Here is a 15,109-nt window from a genome sequence, read left to right as displayed (position 1 = left end):
AGCCCGCTCTATTGCCGCTGCCAAGTACCCTCCCCAATCCCACTCTACAGATGGGGAAACTGAGGCACAGAGCAGGGGCAACTGCGCAAGCCCACACAGGAGGCCGGGCTCCGAACCCCACTGCCCCCCTTCGCCGGGAGCCACGTGGGCCGCTGCCAGCGGGAGGCGGGCGTGGGGGGAGCGGCGCTCTGGTCATGTGACGCCCCACCCTGACTTCGCCGCGGAAAACCCTCCTCCATTTACGCATGCGTTGAACGGAGCAGGGCTGAGGGGAAACCTCGCGAGAACAAGCGGAGCGATGACGCAACAATCCGGAAGTGTCTGGAGACCCTGGAAGTGGTAGCTGCAGAGATGGACGGTAAGAGAAAGACGCCTCCCTCCGGGGGGGCTGGGCGCTATTCCGGCCCGAGCCGAGCCCCTCCTGCTGCCTACGGGGAGGGGGCCGGGCCGGGGGGAGGGGAAGGAGGTCAAGGGACCGGGACCGGCGGGGTGGGGGCAGGGGCAGGCCAGGGCCGGGTCAGGGGGCTGTGCCTGAGGCCTGGGGGCGGGGGGGTCAGGGCCGGGTCAGAGTTGGGGTTGTGCGGGGGAGGGGTGGTTAGGGGAGGGGGTCAGGGCCGGGTCAGAGGTGGGGTTGTGCGGGGGAGGGGTGGTCGGGGGAGGGGGTCATGCCCGGGTCAGAGGTGGGGTTGTGCGGGGGAGGGGTGGTGAGGGGAGGGGGTCAGGGCCGGGTCAGAGGTGGGGTTGTGCAGGGGAGGGGTGGTGAGGGGAGGGGGTCAGGGCCGGGTCAGGGGGCTGTGTCTGAGGCCTGGGGGGGGGGGAGGTGAAGGGAGGGGGCCAGGGCCGGGTCAGAGGTGGGGTTGTGCAGGAGAGGGGTGGTGAGGGGAGGGGGTCAGGGCCGGGTCAGAGGTGGGGTTGTGCGGGGGAGGGGTGGTGAGGGGAGGGGGTCAGGGCCGGGTCAGAGGTGGGGTTGTGCGGGGGAGGGGTGGTGAGGGGAGGGGGTCAGGGCCGGGTCAGAGGTGGGGTTGTGCGGGGGAGGGGTGGTGAGGGGAGGGGGCCAGGGCTGGGTCAGAGGTGGGGTTGTGCGGGGGAGGGGTGGCCATTGGGGAAGGGAGAGGGAAATCCGTCGGTGACATCAGGGCAGGTGATGATGTGACCTGGGAGAGGGAGTTCCCTGTGAGCCCAGAGTGGGGCCTGCCCTGTGGTCATAGGGGAGTCCTGGGGTTACCTGCAGGGGTTCTGCTCAGTCGTCCTGGCCAGTAGGCTCCTGAGGAGGATGGTGGAGACCCTGTCACTGTCTCAGGGCTGGGGTGGGTAAGTGCAGCCCGAGGGCCTGTGCTGCATTGATCAGGGAGAGCAGACTCAAGGTCAGCTTGTTTGTCCCTGGCTTTTCTGATGAACTGAAATAGGTCCAGGTATTTCAGAAAACTAAAATGTATTTAAAATTGCCCCAAATTCCTGAACTGATCCATTTCCTTTTGCATGAAGCTGGCTGAGAGTTATTTACAGGGCTATCTGGGGTGTGCCAGGTTCAGGGTCAAAGGTCACCATGTAATTGTGATCAGAGAAACCACAGTGACAAGTGACACAGCTAGTTCAATAAAAGCCAGGAAGCTGCCTTCTGATGAGTCACTTGTTAGTTGCAAGACAGAATGTGGTTTCTATTAGCTCCACTCCAGGATTAAGGTCCCTTACATGATGTGTGTCAAATTGAGAGAGAACTGCATAGTGAAGCCACTGTCCTGTACCGTGGATGCTGTGATACTTGCCACGGCTGCATTAACTTATGGTAGATAATTTTTTACAGTGAATATTTCAGTACCTAATATTCAGTGAGTCCATTTATGTCAAAGAGCCATATCCAAGGGATAATTCACTAGCTTGTATGGCTCCTTCAGTATTCTGAGCCAGTCCCCAGCCGAGCAGTTCAATAGCACTCCTATTACCCTGGGTGCTCAGGTCCTTTGTTATCCATGCATATGCCTGACCCTCATTGATTAGTCATGAAATTGAAAGCAGGAGTCAATCCTGTGGGAGTGTCTCCAATAAAACCCTCCAACAGCCTTTTTAACAAGCTCTCTGAGATGTCTCATATTCCATTCTAGGTCGTTTTTTCAGTCCCGTACTGTGTACAATGATCCAATCACCACTGGCCTTACAACCACATTTAAAAATCAGCGTCAGTGTCATTTGAGCTCAGTTGTAGCCAAATGAGACTCCAGCACGGGTTGGTCAGCTATGTGTAGACAGGTCTTTAACACAGGAGTTTCTGCTTCTGTGCTCTAGCATGACAGGAGAGGAAGGATTGGCCTAGCGGTTAGGGCACTAGCTGTGACTTGAGAGACCCAGGTTTAAGTCCTTCCTCTGCCACCAGCTTTCTGTGTGCCCTTGGGCATGTCACTTGGTCTCCTTGTGCCTCTGTTCCCCATGTGTACAGGGGGATAATGGCACTGGATAAAGGTTGGGAGGTGCTTACATACTAGGGTGATGGAGGCCGTATGGAGTACCTTAGCTAGGTATCCTGAGGAGTCCCCAGTGCACAGGCAAAGGCTGAGAGTGCGTGGAGGCAGTTGAGGGCTGTGGTCTCTGCTTGCCCAGAAGAAACTTTTCTGAACAATTGTGGTGGTGGAACTGGGATGTGTGAGCAGCACAACCTCAGCCTGTCCAGCTCCCTTCAGGCAAAAGGAATGTTGGTGCGATGCTTTTAAGGGGAAGGGGGGGGGTGTGTGAACTGGGGAGACTCACCATAGAAGGTACCTCCCAAAGCACAGTTCCTTGGGTGAAAGATTGTGTGACCTTTATGTTACTGACTGACAGAGACTCTAAAAACCTGTGATCTGAGTCACCTCCTCTCTTGTTTCAGATACACTCTTCCAGCTGAAGGTGAGTGTGGCCATGACAGGATGTCCCTTTCTGCCCCTGCATGGGGATTCATTATTCTATGCCTCCCTGCGTGGCCTTGGTCAATTGAAAGTCGACAAGCCCAGCTGAACTGATGCTCTAAGACCCTCTTACGGTGTCTTGTGGTATGGCTGGTAGGTCTGTACAAAACCAAACTGTCTTCCTGGTACAGGCTGCTTAAGAGCCTAGCTGACTACCGGACCCTGTACTAGTCGGGTGTTTTGTGGGCTCCTCCAACAGCCGGAGGCTAGGGTTGATCATCTTTAAGAGGCAGCTACTATGGGTCTAGGTTTATTCCTTGTTTTTAAATTTGGCTTCTCAAATGCTTTCTGCTCTGACCTTCTCTCACCCACTGGATGGAGAGTTCACTGACTTGGAGAAACCTCTCCCAGAACCTTCCTTCCTACCTTCAACTCCTCTTGCTTTCACTGTCCTGTCTTCCCAAGGCTTCATCTCCTCCTTCCAGTGCTCTCCCTCCAGCAGGGGTGTGATGTGCAGTATCTTCACTGAGTCTCCCAGAGTGGGGGGGCCATTGGGCTTTCTGTCCACAGGGGCCAGGGAGAGGTCAACAGCTACATAAAGATCCCAATATTTACGGCTGTGGTGGTGAAAGAACAGGAACTTGTCTCTTATTCTGGGGGAGGGAGCAGTGCAGAGGGCCCTAGCGATGCTGTGATTTAGCCCCTGAAGACATCATCGATTCTGTTGCAAGCACTTGTCTCTCCTGATGTGAAGGAAGTAGCATTGCAGCTCGCGATTGCATAAGGTGCTTAACCTCCATTGGTGTGAGCCGCAGATCAGTTAAGTGCATTAGGCTGGACGGCCCCTTCACCTGGTAATTGGATTAAATGTAACAGGAGCTCTGTGCTGTATGGTACCAAACTACCTCCGTTCCCAGAGGGGAGACACATCCCTCCCCCCAGAGCTTTGCCTTTATGAAAATCTGTTTAAAATAACAGCTGCAACTCTGCCTCTGCAGTTCCCAGCCACAACAGGAAGGGGGAGCTATTTATCTAGAGAACACTTCTCACCTGTTCTGGAGCCACACAGGCAGTGTAAACCCAACCCAGACTTGTCATGTATGGCAGGGGACATGAAGGAAAGACTATGCCAAGTGCAAAGCAAACTCCTTCCCATCAGTCCCCTCAAGCACCAATCAGTCCCTTTCACTCACCGCTGAAAACGCCTCGACAAGTGAGCCTGTGAGCGTGCCCTGAAGGTCCCTGAACCCACGCTAAGGAGTATGTTCCAGACACCTCACTGAGAGCCCCCAGGTCCCTGCCTCTTAAACCAGGGGCTGAAATCTCAAGTGCCTCCACCGCTTGCTACTGCTGTATTTCGCAGCAGAAGAGAGAGGACAACGTGCTTTAGCCAGTACCATGCCATAGGTACTACCTGTCTGGCCAAGGAAGCCAGGCCTTCCTTCAGAGCGCTCCAACTCTGCTCCAGCAGTCAGCCAAAGCTCACTGAGTTCCTTTCCTCTTGCTGCCTCCGCTCTATGCCCAGTCACGTCCATAACTACGTCCCAGCCAATCTCACTGCGTTTTAGGGTTGTACAAAGGACAAGCCAGCCTGCAAAGGCAGCTGAGGCAGTGCGAGCAGACGCGCGGGCACCATACACATGCTTTGCTAGGACAGCCTGTGGGCTTGTGTGAGAGTTGTGGGAGCCTCTGATTGTGTTAATGTTTGACCCTTTCATGGCCGAGCACCGAAGTCTGTTTCTCTTAGTTCACAGCAAAGCAGCTGGAGAAGCTAGCCAAGAAGGCCGAGAAGGACTCGAAGACTGAGCAAGCCAAAGTCAAGAAGGTAGCCAGTGTGGCTGAACTCTGTGGAGGTGGTGGAACTCCCTGGTGGAGATGAAAGTAACACACACAGACCGTCTCTGAGGGCTAGGTGTCTTTTCAGCCCTTGCGCCTGTGCCGTCAATCCATGGCTCTGTACCAGAGAGATTAACTAGATTCCACGTAATAGCACCCTGGATATTAACAGCTTCTGGTTAATGGCAACACTGGGCTGGGAGCCATCCCTGCCCCATTGACTTTAATGTTAATGGGATGTGGATGTTGGCAATGGGATGGCGCCTATTAACAGCAGCTTTTGGAAGAAAGGCCCCGGCTGCAGGCAGGTATGTGGGCCTACAGCCCGGGAAGGTAGTGCTGGGATGTGCCTTCTCTGGCTGCAGCCTCCAAACCTGCCTGCGCAGGGGGCCCACACGGGAGGGGAAGGGAGGGGAGGCTGTGGGCTGGGCAGTAGTGGGGAAGGGGGCTGCAGCCTGGATGCCGGAGCTGCACCGTACCTCTCCCTGCTCTCTCTGGGCTGCGTCCTGCCTGGGGGCACTGGGGTGTGTTGAGCCCCAGCCCCTGAAGAGCACAGGGAGCGATACCATGCGGCTCTGTGGGGCCCTAACACCCCCACACTCCATAGAAAGCCCCAACATCTTGGCTGCAGCCATGCTCCCTGCTGCTGTCTGGCCCGCAGGCAGGTTTTCAGGGCTGCAGTCAGGGAAGGCACGTCCCAGTGCTGGCACGTCCCAGTCCCAGTCTGCAAACTGCCGTCTGCTTGTTGGCAGCTGCCAGATAACAGCAAGCGAGGGGTTGCTAGTAAGCGGAATCTGCTGTCCTGCATTCCCTGACCTGTCTCTGTACTGCTGAGATCCAAGCAGGCACGTTCTCCCCCCGCATCATTGATTGACGTGCCTCGCGCAATAGGCCATCTCCTAGCCTCAACCCGAATCCCGGCCGTCCTAGCATGTTTGGCTACCACCGGCTCCACTAATCCTGATCCAAGCAAACACTAAAGTCCCTTTGTAAAGAACACAGACGAGGCATGACATCCCTTGGGTGGAAATGGGAGACATTTGTTTGATGTGTGAAGCAAAATGGATTTCTCCTGCAAATCTTTTCCCTTCCATGTTCCAGGCCCTTCAGCAGAAGAACGTAGAATGTGCTCGCGTCTATGCAGAGAATGCAATCCGGAAGAAGAACGAAGGTTTAAACTGGCTTCGGATGGCTTCCCGAGTGGATGCAGTGGTCTCCAAGGTGCAGACAGCAGTGACCATGAAGGGGGTAAGAGGCTGTGTCGTCTCAGGTGTATCCCTGGAGGAACAGAAGCTGTTTCCTGTCCTTGTACAGATTGACTATTGGCCCATCCCTCCCCTCTCCTGACGACATTCCTCTCTTCTTTTGTAACTTGGTTAGAACTGGGCTTTAGTGTTGGCAAGCGCTATGACACCTCCCACCCCCAAACTGGGATTTGGTCAGGGCCCGGAGCTAGACCGGGCATTGGCAGAGACTGCCACAGCTGCTGAAATGCCAGTGTGTGTGTCTCATTGCCTTGTGATGTGGCCAGTACATTTCACTGGGGACCAGAAATGAGACCCTCAAACTTGCTTCATTTGTGGCTTCATCCATATTTGAGCCCAAGTCTGCAGGCTTGGAAGGTGTGTGCCTGGACTCACTCCCCTGCCTTAGCCATGTGTCCATGCATGCTTGTGTGCAGGGAACTGGGGGTTCGAGTTCTCTTCTGCAAGGTACTGAGCACTCTCAAGTCCTTTTGATTTTGCTGGGAGCTGAGGATGCTTGTTCCCTCTTGGGATTCTGTCTGAAATCTCTCTTCACTCTGAGCCACATGACCAACGCTGGAGTCCCACCTGGACTTCCTGGAGTTATGTGGCTCCGCTTAGAGAGAGGACGGGCAGCAAGAACAGCCCCTGAAGCACATTGCGCCTGGTGGGCTGGAGCTCCTGTCTTCACGGTGTTTGTACTAACGTTGGGAGTAACATTTCCGGTATGAACACCAAAGGGTTCAGTGGAGAAATAGCAGGAGGAGGCGCTAAAAATGCATGAAGCCCTTGCATAGAAGAGCTCATGGGCATGGTTACTATTTTCATGTGACTGTCATGGTGAAGTTGCCTCTGTACTGTTAAAGGGCAGACTTCCAGGGCTGTATATGAAAACGGTGCATGTGTGTCGTGTGTGCGTGCAGTAGATGCCAGGTGCAATTCCGATGTGCACAGTGACAGCTAGAAGGCTAGCGGATCTCTTGCATGTGCATTTTCAGTATTCGTGCATTCGGTTGCATGTGCACAATTCTAAAACCCTGCGGCCAATCTGAGCTGAGAGTCCCCGCTATTCCCGGCAGGACATCGCTGACCTGTGCAGACTGAGGCCCCTGTGGTGGAAATGCCAGTAACACTGAATTGCTTGTGGCCGGGCTTGGGAACATTTGTGTGTTTGGTGTGTATATTTTCCAACCTCCTGTTACAGGTGACTAAAAATATGGCTCAGGTGACCAAGGCCTTGGACAAAGCTCTGAGCTCCATGGACCTGCAGAAGGTCTCGGCGGTGATGGATAAATTTGAGCACCAGGTTCAGAACTTGGATGTTCACACCTCGGTAAGTGCTGGGCACTCGCTCGCCTGGGGGTAGACTGGTGGGCTGCGGGAAGAATTGTACTTGTTGGAGGCTGGGGGGTGGAGCAGAGAGAACTGTATCGCCCCACTATCATGGGCTCAGACAAAGGGCCCTTCCCGGGCTCCCAGATGTGGTCTTTGGATTAATGGCTCAGTTGTTTCCAGAGCTCTGGTCTATAGCAGCTCATCAAGGAAGATCAAGGTTAGGGTTAGGAGCTGCACATAGAGAATCTCTATCCCAAAGAGCTTGTGATCAGAGCAGGCAGACACATAGGCGAAGGGTGCGGAAAGTCTTGTCCCCATGGCATATTCTTGGGGGAATTCCGTGCCTAAAAATTCTGCACACACTATTTTAAAATGTAGCAAAATTCTGCTTATTTTATTTGTCAAAATAACACAATATAATCACACTGCTTTCAATTATTGTGATAATTTATTTCAAAATACCCATCAGCAAGTATGTCTGTAACAATGCAGACAACAAAAAAGATTCAGGAAATGTTTTTTGACAATTAGATTCCTCCCTAGGCATATTAATACAGAACATTCAGTAATAATTCATTTAAACCACACTACAGAAACTTATTTCCCGCACCCCTCAGAAGCAGTGCAAAGGGTTCGGGGAGTCGGGGTAACAGAGGAGATGCAGGAGAAGGAAGTAGTTGCTGGGAAGAAGCCTGGTAGCGAACTGGAACGATTGTTCAGGGTGGGTGGGAGAAGTATGGAATGGGGTTTTTTTGCGGGGGGGGGGGAGGGATTGTTAGGGAGTTGGGGAGCCTCCCCTATGCAGACCTTGGCTGACCCCTAGCCTCTCACTCAGTCGGGCACATCTGCCCCTGTCCCCATGTGGTCCTGCACCCCCACTCCCATTCAGCCCCAGCTCAACGCTGTCACCCCACTAGTGCCTGTGCCACCTCCACTAGCCCTTCTGAGCCCCAGTCTGTGACCCCCCCCCCCCCACAGCAGCCCTGTGTGCCCCGTGCTGTCCATCCCCCCCATATCCCATGCCTCCTCACCTGGCCCTGAGGCAAGCAGCCTTTTCTCCTCCCTCTCCACGCCTGGCTGCTCCGGCCTCCCTCTTTTCTGGTGCCACAGCAGCCCCTGGTGGGTGAAAGGTGTAACTGCAGTGCCTCTCTGATAGAATCCATTTTCTGCGGAGAAAAAAAAATCTGCGGGGGATTTGAATTCTGCATGTGCGTAGTGGGGCAGAATTCCCCCAGGAGTAATGGTACAGACTAGGAACTAGGTGACTTGCCCCAGATCACATAGGGAGTCTGTCAGAGCTAGGAACTGAACCCAGAGCTCCTGAGTCACAGTCCAGTGCCTCACGCACAGGCCAGTCCATCCTTCTCATCATGATGGTCTCTGGCTGTTTGATTTCCCCACTCCCCCCAGCATGCTCGAGGGGCTGGGCCACATGAGTGATTGTAGCTCATGTTCTGTTTCGAACAACGTTTGACCTGATCAGTCTGTGAGCAGTCTAGAACGTCCCATGCTCCCAAGTAGAGCCGGCCTTGAGCTCATTCTTGAATATTGCCTTGACCCTGGGTGGGCAGTGTCTCTAACCAGGATAAGAGAGCTGCCCCTGATGGCAAGGAAAAGCCCCTGTGCAAGTGTCTGACCATATCTACAGTATCTGAAAGCTTCACTGAGAACCTAAGGCAGGGTGGGGGCTAACGTGGACAGATGGGGTCCATAACGCTTCATACAGCTAGGTGCCAGGTGCTACACTGATGTCTAGGGGCCTCAGGATCTCTCTGGCTCCAACCCATCCTCCTGTCCTGAGGCCTAGCTGTCTGGCTGACAAGGATGTGGAGAACCCTCTGGGGAGGGGAGCAGTGGGCCAAACTCAAGATCTGTAACGGGCTCCTACAGGCAGGAACGTGGGCTGGGTGGGTTCTTCAATGGAGCCAGATGGTGGCTCTGCTTCAGATACTGACTCTGCCCATTGTAGGTGATGGAGGACTCCATGAGCTCTGCTACCACCCTGACCACGCCGCAGGAGCAGGTGGACAGCCTCATCGTGCAGATTGCCGAGGAGAACGGCTTGGAGATCATGGACCAACTCAACCAGCTCCCCGAGGGGGCTTCGGCAGTGGGGGAGAGCTCCGTCCGCACCCAGGAAGACAACCTGTCCCGAAGGTTCTCTCTCTTTCCCCTTTTCCTCCCCCACGTCCCTTGGTGTGATTGTGTCCCTGGGCTTCCTGCTCCTGGGAGCTTGAACTGCCCAGCGGATGGCTGGGAGGAAAGCCAGCTGTTGGAGCAACCTCTGGGCTCTCGCGTCCCCGTGCATGGTGGAGCCTAGCAAAGCTCCAGCGGAGCTGCGTACAGGCAGCGTACCTCGTCGTGCTCCACAGAGGAGAGGGGCTTCCTGAGTCTACTAGCAATGGGGGTTGGGGAGCACTGGGGAGTGGAGGTGGTAGAAGGTGTTGCTTGCTCAGCTCAGTAACCAGATGGTGGGAGTGCTCCTGGCCCGTGCTTGCCTTGTGCAGTTGACGCTGCTCTGGGCGTGCTTGGCACTGACCTTCAAACAGGCTGTCTCTCTGGAACCTCCCCAGAAGAGGCTTGAGGCCACCTCCTGTTGCTGGTGAGCTCCTCTTCCTCCTCCCCGTCTCTGCAGCTCTGCATGCAGCTACCGTGAGAGGGCCCCTCCGAGAACGGAGCCCTGCAGTTCCTTTGCCCCCTCTCCCCCCGGCCCTTTCCCAGAAGTCATTGCACAGCTGCCAGACTCTCTCCAGGTTCTCTCGCTTTGGGCTGTCTGAAACACGGAGAGGAGCGGTGGGTCTGGTGTGAGTTGAGGGGTGTCCTCAGGGTGGGAGTGTTTTACAGACCCTGAGAAATGGAGACCCTCCCCTGGCTGCATCGTGTGGTGCGGCTGGAAGGTGCCTCTTGCTGAAGATGACTGAGTGTCTGCCACGCCGCACACACACGAGATGGCGTGGTCCTGGCTCCAGGGCTCTGTGATGGAGGGAGATGCTGTTCTTTCTCCTCACTCGTGGGGCCATCAGATAGGTTATGAGATGACAAACGGAGCATCCAGCCTTTCCTTAAACTCCCTCTGCGCTCTAAGCGCTATTCCAGACCCTCCCCAGGAACCAGCCCAACTGCCACACAGAGCCCTGCCTGATACTCTCCCCCCCCCTCCCCCCCCGGCGGCTGGAAGGGGCTTGTCCTGTGTCCCATCTGAGCCGAAAGGTGTTTCCAGCACGGAGGCTTTCTCCCCATCCTCCCACGTGCTTGCAGTTCACCTGCTGCTCTGTCTGCTGAGGTCAGAGTTTGCACCCCCCCCTCCCCCCCGTGCTGCAGGGAGTGTTGGTGCATGTGCTGAGCCCCGGGTCTCTTTGGGCTCCAGCGGAATCACACTCGTCCCTTCCTGGCCGGTGGCGTTGCATTGCCGTGCTGTTAAACACACTGCTGGGGCCGCTCTGGCCTTAGCGCAGGAAATGCATTGGCTGTGTTGGAAGATGCTGGTAACTCACCCACTAGAACGTAAATTGTTATCCGTGCTCCGGGGTGGGACTTCTGTCAGTGCAAACCGCCTCCTCCCCGGTTCAGACTCATTCCATCACTGGGCGTAGTGCCCCCCGCCTTGCCCAGTTCTCCAGAAAGCTCCCCCCATGCTCTCTGGGTTCACTTGGAAGCAGCTCCCATGTTCCGTGCTCCTGTTTGACTCTTTGTGCTGTTTCTTCCAGATTGGCTGCCTTGCGGAATTAAAGTCTCCCATTGTTCTGGATGATCACTGTTCCCCTACTGATCGTGCATCGAGTGGGGAGATGGGGGAGACCCCCCAAAAGCTCCCACTCTATCCCTGCTTTGGCCTTCTGCTAGCAAAACCAGAACCAGCAAGCCACTCCTTCAGCAGCCTGTTCTTCTGCGGTGGACTCTTTGGTCTTTTTCGATGATGACTACTTCCTGAAGAGGCAGCAGGAAGAGATGTTGGAGGGAGGTTTGCCGAATGAGCGTGATCTTGCTCTGGGCTTTGGTGGCAGAGTGTTCAGGGCTCTTGTCTTTAAAGCAGCGCTACCACTCCCTCTCTGCATCCTGGACCTCTAGGGGGGGAGTGATTCTAACACTACATGGAGATCTCGTTGAAAGGGGAAGTGCATGTTCTGATGGGACACTGGGTGCCTGACCATCTCCGGATGGCTGTATCTCTAGCAAATATGTAGTGCATCTTTCTCTCCACAGCCTGTACATTGGCTCTCTTAGCCCCTGTGGGCGACCCGCTACTAACAGCCTGCAGCAGGTAGTGCCATGAATCCTTCCCATTTCCATCCAAGCCCCTTTCTTCCCCACTGCCTGTTGTAGCTGGGGGGATGGGTGCCCCCCGGGGCATACATGCACATTGGTAGTGTTTCATGGGTGAGGCAGCTGCCTTGGAAAGGCACAAATCTATGTAGTGGCATCTCTTACTCTAACGTCCATATTCCCAGTTATCTGCTAGTCCCTGGTGCAGCGCCCGTAGCATTGAGAGATAGGGACCCCAGTGTGATGCCCAGCATGCAGGGATCTCGCTTTGCCAACTTAGCCCTGGCACTGCTTGTCACGTTGCCCGCCCTGGATTTTCTCACCGTTAAGTGACCTTTGAGAAGTTTGCCTCCACAACCACGTGCTGTGACCACTGAGATCTGGCCAGGCGAGCTGGGATTCTTCATGCATGCCACCCCAGCGAGCGAAGCTGTCCTGCGGTGCTCTAGCTGGACAGCGTTCAAGGTGCAGCGCTGTCTGCTGGGGAGTGGTCTGTCTCCAAGCTCTGTCGCTGGCAGCACGGCAGCAGAGCAAACATCCAGCCCCTCCTGTGAATGGTGAGGATGTCTCCACTGTCCCAGTGGATGTTGTACTTCCCTCCTAAATACCTCTGTTGCCTTTACCTCTTGGGTCTCTTTCCCCTGCTCCCTTCCTCAGGGCTGACACTGACGAGATGCCCCAGCTCCACTGATGACTGAGTGTAAGCTCGTCACTTCCTTTAACCCAGTCCACACTGCAGGCCCGGGAGCCAGGCTGAGAAGGAAGGATCAGCTCCCCCCACTTCCCTCAGCCCCAGGCGTGAGAGCTTTGGGAGGCGTACGGTGTCACTTCTGATGCTCAGCCTCCTCTTCAGCCCAGGGCCGGGGGAGTGGGAGGGAGCGAGCAAGGGGAGATCTGAGCCCGGCTTGCTGCTGGATGGGAGGGGAACAGAGCCAGGTTCCCATTCAGAGGAGTTTTAACCCCCATCCCTGCTGGCTCCATGCTAGCTGCCATGTGCTGGGAATCTGGTACCACTGTGCCGGAGTCAATGCAGAGCACATCTGGCATACCCAGCAACATGGCAGCTAAAGTAGGGAGTGGTTACTGTGATGAACAGCCCTGGGGCTGGAGTGCTGGTTTCACAGGGATGGCTGGCTCACAATTCATTAGGTGTCTCTAGGTGGTAAGTGTCCAGTATCTTCTCACAGATGTCCTAAGGGACCTGCTTCTCTTTGGTTAGGGGGCAAGAAATCCCCGCTTTGGGGAGCAGGGGAGGCAGATGGCATCAGACACACTCCCCATCACCCTCGCCCCTGAGAGTGTCTGGTGCCTGACGGTGGCTGGCCTTGCCACTCTCAGCGCAGAAGGCATGTCGCTGGAGTACGGAGTACAGAAGAAGTCAGCAGGCTGGGGGTTCTGCAGCACTTGCGGGCGGACACACTTCGACATCTCTCGATATTTTCCCTCCGCGTCTCGTGGCCTTGGAAGATGCACGTTCGCCTCCCTTTTGCGATTACCCTGAGCTGTGGCCGCCCCCCACAGGCTGACAGAGGAGACGCAGGCTCCTTTCCCAGACTCGGGAGGAAGCTGGGGCTGTAGGCGAGCTGAGGGGCTTTGTTTCTAATCCTGGCGGAGTCCCGGACTTGCTTGTGACCAGGTGTTTGGTCTCTGTGCCTCAGTCAGACCCAGGTGGGTAAAACGCAGGAGCCCCCCTGAAAATCTGAGCAGAGCTTTCCAGGGCAACCCCGGGGGGTGGGGGGCATTTACCTGGGGTTGCAGGGCAGGCTGACCTGGGGCAACGGTGAACATCTTGTTCCACCCAGCTGGAGTGTTTGCAGGAAGCACAGCGAGCACTAGCCCTGTTCCTCCCCGCCCCTGGCTCCTACTTCGTGGAAATGGCTTACCCCTGCCCAGCTCCTCTCCTGGCAGCTGGGTGAAATCAGGAGAAGGGGTCGGCCCGGCCTTTGCCCTGGGGAGGAGATCCTGCCCTCTGTAAATGAGCCTATTCTTTTCGTGTGGTGCTGTCTGTGTGTTTTCCTTTGCTGGTTTTGAAACGAACACTGTAAAGTCCACTCTGCCGTTTTAAATAAAGGAACTGTCCTGAAAATCAGCCTCCAGCCTGTCCGCGTTCCATGAAGCGCCGGCTGCTGCCCAGGGCTCCGCTGGCAGAGGTGGGAAGCGGCCTGGGTAGGAGAAGCAAATGCCCTGTGCTGGTCTCGGGTCTCGTGGCACTGCTGCTGGGTTCTGGAGGGCCTGACACTGGCTGTCTCGGTCTGACACCGGCTCGGGGAGGGAATCCACTAGCCCTGCCTCTCAATGGGCTCTTGTCAAGCTGCTCCTGCTCCTTGTGTGGCATGGAGCTTTCCGGGCCTTCCCCCTCCCCCCCCTCTTCTTTTGATGCTAGATTTACCTGGCTTGGACTCTGCTTAAAAACGGGCTTGGCCAAGCACTAGCAAACGTTGTCAGGAAGAATTGTGCCCTGGCTCCAGGGGTTGGACGGGGGAGGAGTCCTAACCTATCTTCTCCAGCTCTGATTTCTGGGACTGTTCCGAAGGATCCAGGCAGCCCCCTGTCCTCTAGCACGCTGCCGTCCCCACCAGGCCTTGCTCCTCACAGGCAGTGTAGTGGGTGCTGTAATTCGCTGTACCACGCAGGGGAGCCCTCTGCTAAGCAATGCGCTTCTCTCCTGCTGCCTCGCTCAGCAGCCTCTGCCCTGCTGGCTACAGATCCCAGGAGGCTGCAACTTCTTCCTCTTCCCTAGCAGAACTGACCCTCTCAACCTGCTGCATCCAACACTCCTGCAGCAGGCGCTTGGGCCTTGCGGGATGTTTCTCCAGATCCCGGTCTCGCAGGCAGCTCCCGCGTACCTGTGGACTGAGTGGCTGGGGGCTGGCATGGTTAGGTGGGGAGGAGGAACTTCCACACACTAGCCGGTTCTGAGAGAACTTTTTCTTGGCCCCTCCTGGAAATGGTGTGTGGAGTTGGTTCCTTATCTGGCTTGTAATCAAGAGCGGGTGCTGCAGGCTTTTTCCACTGATCTTTTAGCTACTTCAGTTCCTTGAAGCAGCTCGTGGGGCTAGCTCTCTGTTCCTTGTTACCCTCCGTTCTGACTGGTGCCCAGTGCCAGTTCCCCAGCCCTGCAAACGGGGGTTGGCAATGCAGAGAACTCTCTAGGCCAGCAAAGCTCATCAATAACCGAGCGAGGTTTGTGTCAACCGGTGCAGGGAACAAGGCTCCCCCCGGCAGGCAGGCTCGGCGAGCCGGAGGCCGCTAGGGTTAGCATGGGCCGTCAAACAAACTGAAGGGCCAAATCCTGCATCAGTAGGAGTTGGTGCCTCCAGCTCCCAGTACGTGCAGCATGGCCCAGCTGAGGGCATCCCTTCACGGGCGGACGGCCTGGGGACGCTGGCACTGCCAGGCTCAGGCAGGTCCCTGCTCTGCAGATACTGGAGGGCTCCAGGCCTCAGCTCTGGCATTCTGGCCCCTCCAGGGGAATACTACCCCTGTGTTGTGTGGGGTTTCAGCCTTAGCCTTCTCTTTCCAGAGGCACCTTGCGCCCTGCTGGCTTGTCCC

At 56.0% G+C, this 15,109-nt stretch overlaps 1 protein-coding gene across 1 annotated transcript; it reads left to right on the top strand.

Moving 5' to 3' along the window:
• Window positions 1–224: 224 nt before the first annotated feature.
• CHMP1A (charged multivesicular body protein 1A) lies at window positions 225–13,646 on the top strand. Its single transcript, XM_005308183.4, has 7 exons — window positions 225–358; window positions 2,861–2,880; window positions 4,627–4,704; window positions 5,817–5,963; window positions 7,164–7,292; window positions 9,264–9,451; window positions 11,002–13,646. The coding sequence occupies exons 1-7, from the start codon at window positions 352–354 to the stop codon at window positions 11,021–11,023; spliced, it is 591 nt and encodes a 196-aa protein (XP_005308240.1). The 5' UTR covers window positions 225–351; the 3' UTR covers window positions 11,024–13,646.
• The last annotated feature ends 1,463 nt before the right edge of the window (window positions 13,647–15,109 follow it).

The sequence above is a fragment of the Chrysemys picta genome, chromosome 14 (genome assembly GCF_011386835.1).
Source record: "Chrysemys picta bellii isolate R12L10 chromosome 14, ASM1138683v2, whole genome shotgun sequence".
Lineage (NCBI taxonomy): Eukaryota > Metazoa > Chordata > Testudines > Emydidae > Chrysemys > Chrysemys picta.
Note: the sequence above shows the minus strand (reverse complement) of the source record. Positions and strands in the feature narration are given on the sequence as shown.